Here is a 12,211-nt window from a genome sequence, read left to right on the forward strand (position 1 = left end):
TTTCATGGTTCGAGTAAAATCCAATATTTTCTTCGGAGTAAAGAAGTTCCTGTAGGCTGTAGCTCAAGGTCGTTGCTGGCTCGTCTAGTTAATGGGCACCTCTTTATTCTTTGTGGGTTCTCCACTTCTCTTCGTGTCTCCAATAGAGCCATGATCGTTGCTGGCTCGTCTAGTATATGGACATCTTATCTATTCGTTGTGGGTTGACTACTTCACTTCGTGCCTCTGCGTCCCGTCCGCTTCGTCTCTTTGCTCGTGTCCCGTCCCACTCTTAATTATCTATCTGGCACCCTTATTTAGTACGTGCTTTGATTCCACTTTAGTAATTTGTATGCATACATAATTTAGATGCTCTTGTGATTCAACCATTTTAGTATAAACAAAGACTTAATAGGCCGGCCACATGAGTTCTGCCGGGATTAGCGTACTGAACATTAAATAGAATAGTACCTTTGCTCCCTCTTTTGGCTCTTATCAACGTAGCCAAGTGAGCGCTTTTTAACCTGAAGAAGCAAAGACGAAACAAAAAACAGAAAACACAAAATGCAAACTCAACTGTTCTTGATAACGTTTGTCGTATTAGCATCATTTCTCGTACATCCTCGACTCTGTTCTCCTACCTGTAGTTTCCCGGCGATCTTCAACTTCGGCGACTCTAATTCCGACACAGGAGGTCTCTCTGCCGCCTTCGGACAAGCCCCTTACCCGAATGGCCAAACCTACTTCCACTCACCTTCCGGTCGGTTCTCAGATGGTCGACTCATCGTTGACTTCATAGGTGCTTGCTTACTTACCACACATTCTTTTATCTTCGGTGATAAAGTTCGAATCTTTTGCTGAAATTTCTCACAACCCACTTGTTGATATCAGCGGAGGAGTTAGGCTTGCCATACCTAAACGCTTTCCTAGACTCCATCGGCTCAAACTTCAGCCATGGTGCGAACTTCGCCACCGCTGGATCCACCGTCCGGCCACCGAACACCACCATTTCTCAGAGCGGTGCGAGCCCAATCTCTCTCGACGTTCAGTTGGTTCAGTTCTCAGACTTCGTCACTCGATCACAACTCATTCGCAACCGAGGTACTCAAAGCTCGGACCTTTAAGCTCCCAAGTCATATCAGAATGTTTTATAAATTCGAGTTTCTTTGTCTTTGAGTTGAAACATAGGTGGCGTGTTCGGGCATTTACTTCCGAGGAAAGAGTATTTTTCTCAAGCATTGTACACATTCGACATTGGTCAGAACGATCTCACTACTGGATTAAAACTCAACATGACAACAGATCAGATCAAGGCTTACATTCCAGATGTTCTCGATCAGCTGTCTAATGCCATTCGTGTAAGGGAAATGATAGTCTCTGTTCACTAGATACATTAACTTTGTTTAACTGAATTAACTGTCTTTCGTTCTTGTAGAAGGTGTATAAGAGTGGAGGAAGAAGATTTTGGATACATAACACAGCTCCAATTGGTTGTTTACCTTATGTTTTGGACCGGTGGTCCGTACCGGCATCTCAGATTGATAAGCACGGTTGTGCAATTCCGCGCAACGAGATTGCTCGGTATTACAACTCAGAGCTCAAAAAGAGAGTGGTTGGGTTAAGAAAAGAGCTGTCTAAAGCTTCAATCACTTATGTTGATGTCTACTCTATCAAGCTTACTCTCATCACTCAAGCCAAGAAACTTGGTACGTACAAAACCGTAGGTGACGACTCTAAGACTCGGTTTAGACCGGTTCTAATGGTTTATTTCCTATGTTTTAGGTTTTAAAGATCCTCTGGTTGCTTGTTGTGGACATGGTGGGAAGTACAACTTCAACAAACTCATCAAATGTGGAGTTAAATATATGGTGAAAGGGAAAGAGACTGTGCTTGCTAAGTCTTGTGACGACGTGGCGGTTAGAATAAACTGGGACGGCGTGCATTTCACTGGAACTGCAAACCGTTGGATCTTTCAGCAGATAAACAGCGGAGTGTTTTCAGATCCTTCTATTCCTCTCAAGTTTGCCTGTACAAGATAGATATCAATCAGATGGCTAAAGTGCCCTTTGAAAATGGGGACAGATAAATTTGCTTGTATGTACCATTTGCTAAAGAACAAAACTTAGTGTGAACCTTTAAATTCAACCCACCCTTTAAAACCAATCAAAGTGACAAATAGATTATTAATTAAAAAATATTAAATTAAATAAAAAATAGCTACAAAAAATAAAAACGCTAATTTTAACGACGTTAACGCTTCCAGCGAAATCCTAAACCCTAAATTCTAAATTCTAAACCCTATACCCTAAATTCTAAACTCAAATTCAAACCCTTAAACCCTAATCCTAGACCCTAAATCTAAATTATATACATTAAACCCAAAAAATAGACTATAAACCTAAATCCTATACCCTAAACCCAAGTCTTAGACCCTAAACCCAAACTGTAAACCTTAACCCAAAGCCTATAGTATCTAAGTTTGGAGTTTGGAGTTTGGGTTTAGGGTTTACCGTTTGGGTTTTAGGTCTAGGATTTGGGTTTAGGGTATAGATTTTGGGTTTAGGATTTACGGTTTGGGTTTAGGATTTACCGTTTGGACTTATGGTTAAGGTTTTGGGTTTAGGGTATATAATTTGGGTTTAAGATTTACGGTTTGGGTTTAGGGTCTACGACTTGGGTTTAGCGTATAGAGTTTAGGTTTATAGTCTAGTTTTTGGGTTTAGGGTATATAATTTGGGTTTAAGGTCTAGGATTAGGGTTTAGGGTATAGGTTTGGGTTTAGGGGTTTGGATTTGAGTTTAGAATTTAGGGTATATGGTTTAGAATTTAAGATTTAGGGTTTAGGGTTTAGCTGGAAGCGTTGGCGTCGTTAAAATTAGCGTTTTTATTTTTTGTAACTATTTTTTATTTAATTTAATATTTTTTAATTAATAATCTATGTGTCACTTTGATTGGTCCTAAAGGGTGGGGTGAATTTAAAGGTTCACCCTAGGGAGTGAACCTAAGTTTTGTCCTTTGCGAAATCAGCTCACGAAAATGAAATGGCAACTATATATCTATACTATTAAAGCAGGATTCTATTGTCCTTTTTACCTTAGCATACCCTTTCTTTACTAACATTGCATATTTCATTAAGGGCAATCAAGTAATATTAATAACACATCTATATTGGGCCATTTTTTCGGATCCAGCCCACTGTCCACATCAGATCTCTCTGGGCCATTTGGGCCGATTAAGAAATCAGATCAAATTCTCACATTTTTTTCCTTTGGGCCATTGAGTCCAAGTTCAAATAATTTTTTTTCAACCATTCTTAATTATTTTTTTTTCTTTTCTTAATATAATTTAAGCATTTATAAAAAAATTGATTTTTTCATTGAAAAATATAAATCTTTATTAAAAGTATATAATTATTTTTATTAAAAATATTAACCACATAATAAAATTAATTTATCAGAGTTATACCAATTTAATTCATTAAAAAATAAAGTTTAATTTTTTAAACATAAATAGTCATTTAAAATAAAACACGATAAAGAAAGATAAAAAGTTTAAGTCTTTTATAAAATAAAACACAAATATATGAAATATGACATTTACTAAATATTTGTCAATTGAAAAAAAAAAAGGAAAATAAACCCTAGCGCGGATCAAAATCTAGTATAATATTATATTTGAATTTTCTAATATACTTTTATAGCACTGAAATGGAAGTTTATTAGGTAAAATGTAAGATATACCAAGTTAAATAAAGACATTATTAACGGAAAATAATTTATCAAATCTTTAAAGCATGAAGTTTTAATATTTTAAAAATATTGACCATTAGATAAGTGACAAATGGTAGAGCTAAGTTTCGTAAAATTTTGGTAAAACCGTTTTTCACTCTTTAAAACGTGCACATTTTTACCTTATCTCTTTAATATTCAAATGCTTTGTTGTCGTTTTCACCATCTTCTCTCTTTTAACAAGAGTAAAAACTGCTCACCCCCCCCCCCCCCCCCCCCCCCCCCCCACCACTATCTCTCCAAAGGATGGTCACAAATCGCACGAAATCTTTACTATAATTGTATCAACGACATATGCTTTCGTCGTCTCCACTTCACCTAAGAATCCTCGTATATTCATAAAAGGGCAATAATGCCATTCAAGAATGTGAATTTTGATTCCATTTTAGCACATGAGTCACGACCCATGAATCACAAAAATGATCCTCTTACATATTTCCACGTGGACAATTAATTAGAGGCCGTGGACTGACTACACCGTCGTCCAGTCTGGCTGCTTCGTGAGAGGCACCCTCCTTCCACGACGGTCTTAAAAGTCAACTCCTTCTCTCACGCAATCCCCTGTCCCGCGTAACACCTGACGACAACTTCTTCCCCATTTTCTCCTTTTTATATTTTTTTTCAGTCGTTTTTATTAAAACCCGCGAAGAACAAACATTCTTTACATCTCTCAGATCAGTTCATCGAGTTTTACTTTGAAGAACACGAAGACTGTCTAAGATTGTTTTTCTTTTACTCTTCTCTCCTGGTAAATTTATTTGATTAATTATATTAATCGTTTCTCAAAATCTTTTTAATCCAACTTAAAGAAAAGTCGTTTTTAAAAAACTTCTTGATCAAAGAGTTAGTTAACGTGTCTTTCTGTAATCTTGCTAACTCCGTATTGTGTCTGAATCTAGAAATTACTGTCTCTTTCAGTTTACTTTCCGATCATAACTTGTGAACTTTCTTTGTCTTAATAACTTTGTTAATTACGGGTACGTAAATTTTGATATGATTGAAAGCTCAAAACTCTTATATTTAATGAAACGAATCTCATCTTTTGAGTTAATCGTTCTTGAAGAGTATTCAATCTTTTGAAAAAAATTCTTAATTTCGTTTCTTGCTAAATGTCTGAAATGAATATGTTTTCTGGTGACTCTGTTTATGCAAGAGTCAGTAGTTTTTGAGAATTTGATCTGAATTTAAAGATAAGCTTCCTTTTATTTTACTTTTATCTCTTTTTTTTTGTTAACACAGATAGTAAAGCCTCGGAGATTGAAGCCTCCATTGAAAGAAATTGTTTCTTGTGAACTTAACCAGTTTGAAGACATGGCAAACCGAACAGAAAATTCACTACGCTGGTTTGAGACTTTGACCAGAAATTAAAGATTAAGTTCTATTTGGAAGAAGAGATTCATATTATTGTCTTTTTCTGCAGTTCGATTAGTAAAAAGACAAATGGTGGCATAATGTTCCTAATAGCAACTTTCGCAGGAATAGTTATCGGATTTTTATTAGGCATATCTTTCCCTGCTTTGTCACTGACTAAAGTAAGCTTTTCATTTTACTTTCTTTTACTACAACAAGTGAATTTGGTGTGATTTTGGTAAACATTTTTTTTATTTTCTTGCAGATGAATTTTCCATCAAGCATACTTCCTATGGTTAATACTATATATGTAGAAGTTGAGAAACAAGAGATATCATCTAGAAAGAGTCCATCAAAAGGGCCTAAGTCAAGTGATGCATCATCTCATAAGGTGTGTTTTGTTTCTTCACTTTAACATGAATGATCATGAGTTTGAGTGTTTTGTGGATGAGCTTACAAGAGTGGTGCATTTTATGCAGATTTGGGTTCCATCAAATCCTCGAGGTGCAGAGATGTTGCCTCCAAGTTTTGTTGAAGCTGAATCAGATCTATACTTAAGAAGATTGTGGGGATTGCCTAAAGATGTACGTTATTACTATATAGTGTCCTGGTTTTGTAATGATCTTTAGACATATATGAATCTTTAACTTATCTTAATCATGTTTTCTTCCGTTTCTTCAGGATTTACCGGAGGTGAAGCCTAAGTATCTTGTTGCTTTTACCGTTGCTTATGAACAGAGGAAAAACATCGATGCTTGCATCAAGAAAGTATATCTCTCTTTTGCTCTCTTACCTTTTTTTCTTCTTATCTTTCCGCAGAAAAAGAAACTAAGCTCTTTGACTCTCTCTCAACAGTTCTCAGATAACTTCACTGTTGTTCTGTTTCATTACGATGGAAGAACTTCGGAATACGATGAATTTGAATGGTCTAAACGAGCTATACACGTTAGTGTACCTAAACAAACCAAGTGGTAACAAAACATTCCCTCTTTTTAACTATGTTTCTACCTTTTCCCACATCTAAAAACATCTCTCTGGCATATGTTACTTTTGAAGGTGGTATGCTAAAAGGTTTCTGCATCCTGACATTATAGCACCATATGAATATATATTCCTTTGGGATGAAGACCTCGGCGTTGAAAACTTTGATGCAGAAGAGTGAGTCTCTTTGTTTTCTTTTGATTTATTACTATTAACTCCAAGAATTTTAAAAAGAAAATGTTAAGAAAGCCAACTCGTCTTGCAGGTACATCAAGATTGTAAAGAAACACGGTCTAGAAATTTCGCAACCCGCTGTTGAATCAAGAAAAAAGATCACATGGAGGATAACAAAGAGAATACCAGGAATCGAAGTTCACAAGTAAGAAATTAACATTCACAAAAAAATGTAAAGTCCATTGCAAAAAAATGCAAACAAAACTAAAGCAAAGTTTGTGTTCTTGACAAATTCTTTCACCAGAGAAGTCGAAGGTGGGGCACCAGGCCACTGCAAGGACCCTCACTTACCTCCATGTGCAGGGTATTGATCACCTTTTCATTCATACTAAAATATTCTTATCTTTCTTGACCTCATGGTTTACTACAATGTTACTTGTTAGGTTTATAGAGATTATGGCTCCGGTTTTCTCAAGAGATTCTTGGCGCTGCGTGTGGCATATGCTTCAGAATGATTTGGTTCATGGTTGGGGTCTTGACTTTGCGCTAAGGAAATGTGTCGAGGTTAAGATACTAATGTAACTTTATTCATATGTGTGTATATATATTTTCACAAAACATTTTGGAAACTAAGAAAATCATATTTATATAATACAATGTAACAGCCTGCGCATGAGAAGATTGGTGTTGTGGATTCTCAATGGATTATTCATCAAAAGATTCCTTCTTTAGCAGCCCAGGTAAAAATAAACGATCAAAATATTTACCATTATATACTTAATTACTACAGCTTGATTGGTCATGGTTTTAAACATGAGATAATCTCTTAATAAATTGACCAGGGAACCTCTCAAGATGGGAAATCTGCGTTCCAAGGGGTAATAACTCCAAAAACTCATGACTATCTTCTTGTATCTACTTATATAAGGTCTTGATTTATCGGGTTGTTTACCAAGATTATTGATTATAACTGATATATATAAATATATGTGTTTTGGTTAGGTAAGGGAAAGATGTCATATGGAATGGACAATATTTGAGAAAAGAATGGCACGATCAGAGAAGAAGTATCTGAAAGAAATTGCACCTGCGTCTTCAAACTCTACACTTAATTAAACAACCAAAAACAGAGGAGGGACTGAATAGAAAAACGTGTTCAGATAACATTCCAGGAAGAAGGCTAAAAACTAGATTGTTGATATGGGGATTATGATTATAATGAGCACATATCCAAATACATACACAATGTAATTATGTAAAAGGAACTACATATATTTTGTTTCTTTTATTCTTGAAACACACTTGAAGTAAAAAAAAAAAAAAAAAAAAAAAAAAAAACACTTGAAGTCTCAACAATAGGCAAATAAGTTTTTTATTTTAGAGTCATTTCATATCGAATATAAATTTTCTTGATGTAAAATTATTCATGGATAATCTGTGATACTGCTGCAAGAGTATAACATCTCCTGCATTGATTTAAACAACAAAAGATGTTACCCACTTCTCAGGTTTGATAGAGTTTGCAATTTGTTTTATTTGCTGTTGATATTGGTACAAATGGCCCTGATGATCATAAGTAACATCAAACTTGAAAGTACGACAAAACTCTGCATGAACGATTTGTCTGGTTATTAACACTTGGCATGACTTTCCAATTAAAGTTATAACTTTTCAGGCTTTCAGCTCATCTGATTATAAAGTAAAAAAAAAAGAAGAGGTGTTGTTAAACTAACACATAAAGAATTATGCATTAGAGGTACAAAATACTAATTCAAGTCTCCAAGTAGATGACGCTCTTTGTTATTATTGAACCAGTGGTCCGGTCTACCTCTGATTTCAATCTTCCTCATATCATTCTTTTGGAGATCATAAAATATAACGTGAAAGACAGAAGTTAAATATCAAAATTACCTCTAGGCATCTGAGTTGTACCGTTTCTGGAATCACAACAGTGTTTTAACATCTTAAGCGACTATTTTTCTCTCACCAAGTATTTTTAACTTTTGTTGGTATCTTTGTTGGAATTGTAGTCTTAAAACTTCTGTCTTTCACGTTATATTAAAATTACCTCTAGTTTTAAGACTACAATTCCGACAAGATCAAATTACGACTGTATACCCTCCTCTCTTACTTCACAGCCGCTAAAGAAATCTCGAATGTGTACACAGTAAACTACAACCATTGTTTTTAAAACCGGACCGATCCGATGTCCGACCATGAACTGGATATGTAGTCGGGGTGGATCTAACAACTGGTTTTGTCCATGGACATGTCAGGTAGCAAGATTAGTCTCTCAAAGCTATTAAAAACTATTTAAACCATCCAAAATTTCATAAACCAACTATATAAACAAAAAAATAGTTTATGCTTACAATATTTGATATTTATTTATATTTTAAATATTTACTAATATTATTTTATAACTTATATAGTATTAAAATATATTGAACTAAATTATTGAACCATATTTGATCCGGTTTCGACCATATTGAACCGTGATCTAAACAATTTTCCGGTTCAGATGGATGATAAGTGTATCCGATTGAAACGTGGCCCTACCTTCTCTAGTTTTTGGGCTGGCTCTTGAATTGAGGTTTTACTTAATTAAGGTCCATTTAAACGTTAACGAGCCTACATTAACCACGCGTTAATGACCAATACTTGAAATATACAACTGTAGCATAGCATATATAGTGTTGTAACTTCTATTGTTTATGTGCTTGTAATAGTCTAGGGTTACTGGTATTGTGTTAGAAACTAAATTCAAGGAGATATTAAGGATGAATAAATTGTAGTACGTAATAAATTTCTTGCAATGCAATATCTTTATTTTATAAACAAAGATATTATATTGGAATTTGGAAGGAGGTGATGCCTTGGACTTTTGTTGTCTTGAATCACTTAAAACGAGGACCAGTGAACTTATCCGGTAGGTTTTCACAAATATCATATAATAATGGTCGACGATGACTTAGATTTTTAGGTCGTCCGTTCAATAAATACAAAAATCTATGGTTATGAAGTATCCGATATTCATCTTTAGTTCAATCAATGTGATTCTCATATAGTGAAAAGCCGACTATTAGATCGGAAAACAAAAGATATTTCTCTCTGAAAGATCAGGGTTTGCGGAGAGAAAAAGAAAGCTGAGAAAACGAATTGGTGGAGAGCCTTTCAAATGTAATGTTTAACGTAATTTTAAACTTGTCTCACAATGAAGGATTAGAGCATAATTATCGGGAGTTCTTAGGGTGAGGTTCTTAGCAGAATATAAGAATCCGTCTCTTAACTTTTAATTAAAAAAGCTAAGAACCGGTTCTTGAAACTCTTATTTAAGAACCGGTTCTTAGTTTTTTTAGTTAAAAGTTAAGAGACGGACTCTTATATTTCGATAAAAACTCCACCATAAGAACCCCTCAATAATCATGCTTTTAAACATTTCCATATGGCTCACTGAAAAGTGAAAACAAAACAAAACAAATAATTAATTGTTCGTCCAGCACTGTGTATACAACCATCATGAAAGAAATAAAACTGGGAGACATAGTGGGACTTATGTAATGGTACATTGAGTGAAATAAAGTGAAAACAAAACAATCAGATTTATAAATATGAATTGCTTCTTTCATTGTTCCCTTAACCAACCCATCCATTTTTTTTCCGTCAAATTATTAATTTCATTCAAAGAAAGAATACAAAATTTACTACAAGCTGGCAGAAGAACAAGAAATCTCCAGAAACACAAGCCAATAGAAAGACAACTAGAACCCACACCGGGGCAACTTTTGAAAACACTAAACACCAACCCATCAATTTTACCTCTCTTTTATTTGAGTTCTATTTAGAACTAGGAGGGTTTCATGAGTATTACGCAGTTATAATAATTTTCGTATATTTTCAATCGACAATAAACGTAATTGACTTTTAGATTTTAACTTTATTAGTTTAAGAAATTAAATCCATAAAACCAATCATTTGAAATTTGGTTTAGCTATTTTAATTTTAATTTATTTAGATTTAGTTAAATTTCAATAGAAATTCAATTTATATTTTCTAAAAATAACAATTATATTACATTTGATAACTATATTTATTTAATATCTAAATATATAAATTCAATAAAATATGGTTTTTGTTTGATTTATATAAGATCATTAAACTAAACATAATCTATTAATTAATCTAATAAATCAACTGTCAATCGTTCAACTTAGATACATTATCGTGATTAAAGTAAATAAGTTTATAATATGGAAATTTAAATTAATTGTTTCTTTACACCATTTAATAGGTTTTGGTTAAATTTTCAAATACATAACTATCTAAAAATTTTGACTTTGTTAATAATATATATCTTAATAATGCATTTGTTAAGAAATACTTTTAATTAATTTTGAAAATATATGTATCTAAGTTTTCTATATTTCCTATCTATGAAAATATTTATATATTAAATATATTATTAGTTTACTTTTATTAATGTTAATGATGATATATGAGTTATTAGCATATTTTATAAACTTTACTGATAAAATAAATTTACATAAATGAAATTGTTGATGTCACAATTAATTTGATGTCATGTCATATTTTCAGAAGTCGTGTCATTTTATCTGTGAGAATAATATGGTGATGACATGTAAATAAATTTTCAAAAATCACTTTACAGTCAAAAATCACTTTACAGATAGATAATGTTTTGTGGATTGTATAGCTTTTGCCCAATTTACATTACAGTGTCCTAAAATTTACTGTTTTTACTAAAAATAAACCGGTAATTTTTTATTTCATTGGAATAAAATATGTTCTGATCACCTTTTTGTGGTGAAGAAGTTTCTTATCACCTTTAATTAAATATTAAATTATATCCTGACTAAAAACAAATCAATTGAGGGAAAATGAAATGAAATAATATGTAAACGATAGAGAAAATCGGGACCAAAATTAATTGTAGCAAAGACAAAGTGTGTTTTGTGGTGGTATGGCACGGTCCCAGTGGGAATATGATTCCTCTCTTGTAGACAAACCTTAGACAAAAACCATTATGGTAATTAACTTCATCTTCATATTTGTCAATAAGACCAAAAACAAATCTGGTTTCTTCCTTGTCCCGCATTATCTGTTCATGGGTTTGACTAAATATAAACAAAACCCTAATTTTGGAGACAATTAACGCCATTTTCAACTATTTGTTGCATGTAGTTGCATACGTACAGCAATAACTGCAAACCTATTCAAAGTTAGGTGATCTGATAACACTAGTTGTTTCTCGTAAGAACCTCATAAATTTTGGCAGAGAATCCAACCAAATTAATTTTTGTTACTCTATATATGATTTAACTGCAAGAGTTCTAGATAAACATAATTGATCATTGGATTGTTAGGATAAAATATTAATTTACTCAGCCAGCGACCTATTAGCTTATTAATATGTGTAGATGGACCGGTTTAAAGAACTATGTTGTTTCGCCAGAAAGGATGAAATTTTATACGTCTATTCTGTAAAATTAGACCCCATTTTTATCTAAGTTCATTTTGCAAGTAGTGGATTAATTTATATTTCATATTTGTAATATAATATCTCATAAAATGCGTGGCTAATCACGGGTGATTTTATGTATATGTGAGATTCCTAATATAGTTTTTTTTTGTCAACGATTCCTAACATAATTTGATCCTATTTATTTATATTTTTTGGCAAACTAATTTTTAAATAAGATAATTAATTAATTATCAATCTCCATTTAGGAAGAAGGGATAGTTTAAACCTAACAAGGAAGAGATTGCCAAACGATGGCACAAACAGAGATCTTACGATTCGTCAAACGAGGCATATATAGTAACTAACGATAAAAAGACAAATTTGAGGCTTAAGTTCTTGAATTCTTGAAGTGACAAACCGCACCACTAGAAGTGAAACGTAGGCATTTCAGAACCAT

At 33.3% G+C, this 12,211-nt stretch overlaps 2 protein-coding genes across 3 annotated transcripts; both read left to right on the top strand.

Moving 5' to 3' along the window:
- The first annotated feature begins 377 nt into the window (after positions 1-377).
- Positions 378-2,142, top strand: LOC106410784 (GDSL esterase/lipase At3g26430). Its single transcript, XM_022706229.2, has 5 exons — positions 378-778; positions 871-1,080; positions 1,168-1,337; positions 1,415-1,685; positions 1,762-2,142. Exons 1-5 carry the CDS (start codon positions 544-546, stop codon positions 2,016-2,018), a joined length of 1,143 nt encoding a protein of 380 aa, XP_022561950.1. The 5' UTR covers positions 378-543; the 3' UTR covers positions 2,019-2,142.
- A 2,048-nt stretch (positions 2,143-4,190) lies between these two features.
- BNAC07G23590D lies at positions 4,191-7,560 on the top strand. 2 transcript variants are annotated; one of them, XM_013848367.3, is made up of 14 exons: positions 4,191-4,515; positions 5,007-5,110; positions 5,188-5,299; positions 5,383-5,508; positions 5,597-5,701; positions 5,799-5,885; positions 5,973-6,088; positions 6,174-6,275; positions 6,364-6,477; positions 6,577-6,636; positions 6,716-6,836; positions 6,938-7,012; positions 7,115-7,150; positions 7,275-7,560. In XM_013848367.3, exons 2-14 carry the CDS (start codon positions 5,079-5,081, stop codon positions 7,386-7,388), a joined length of 1,200 nt encoding a protein of 399 aa, XP_013703821.1. In that variant the 5' UTR covers positions 4,191-4,515; positions 5,007-5,078; the 3' UTR covers positions 7,389-7,560. The 2 variants fall into 2 exon arrangements, with proteins under 2 accessions (XP_013703821.1, XP_013703819.1); XM_013848365.3 differs by lacking the exon at positions 4,191-4,515 and adding an exon at positions 4,778-4,921.
- The last annotated feature ends 4,651 nt before the right edge of the window (positions 7,561-12,211 follow it).

Source organism: Brassica napus, chromosome C7 (genome assembly GCF_020379485.1).
Source record: "Brassica napus cultivar Da-Ae chromosome C7, Da-Ae, whole genome shotgun sequence".
NCBI classification, from domain to species: domain Eukaryota; kingdom Viridiplantae; phylum Streptophyta; class Magnoliopsida; order Brassicales; family Brassicaceae; genus Brassica; species Brassica napus.

Bases quoted from the DNA above. Each gene is read 5' to 3' on its own strand.
- LOC106410784 (XM_022706229.2), top strand. From the start codon at position 544: ATGCAAACTCAACTGTTCTTGATAACGTTTGTCGTATTAGCATCATTT. The intron at 779-870 runs GTGCTTGCTTAC...TGTTGATATCAG, and splicing joins ACTCATCGTTGACTTCATAG to CGGAGGAGTTAGGCTTGCCA. The intron at 1,081-1,167 runs GTACTCAAAGCT...GTTGAAACATAG, and splicing joins ACAACTCATTCGCAACCGAG to GTGGCGTGTTCGGGCATTTA.
- BNAC07G23590D (XM_013848365.3), top strand. From the start codon at position 4,877: ATGTCTGAAATGAATATGTTTTCTGGTGACTCTGTTTATGCAAGA. The intron at 6,478-6,576 runs GTAAGAAATTAA...TTCTTTCACCAG, and splicing joins CCAGGAATCGAAGTTCACAA to AGAAGTCGAAGGTGGGGCAC. The intron at 6,637-6,715 runs GTATTGATCACC...GTTACTTGTTAG, and splicing joins CACTTACCTCCATGTGCAGG to GTTTATAGAGATTATGGCTC.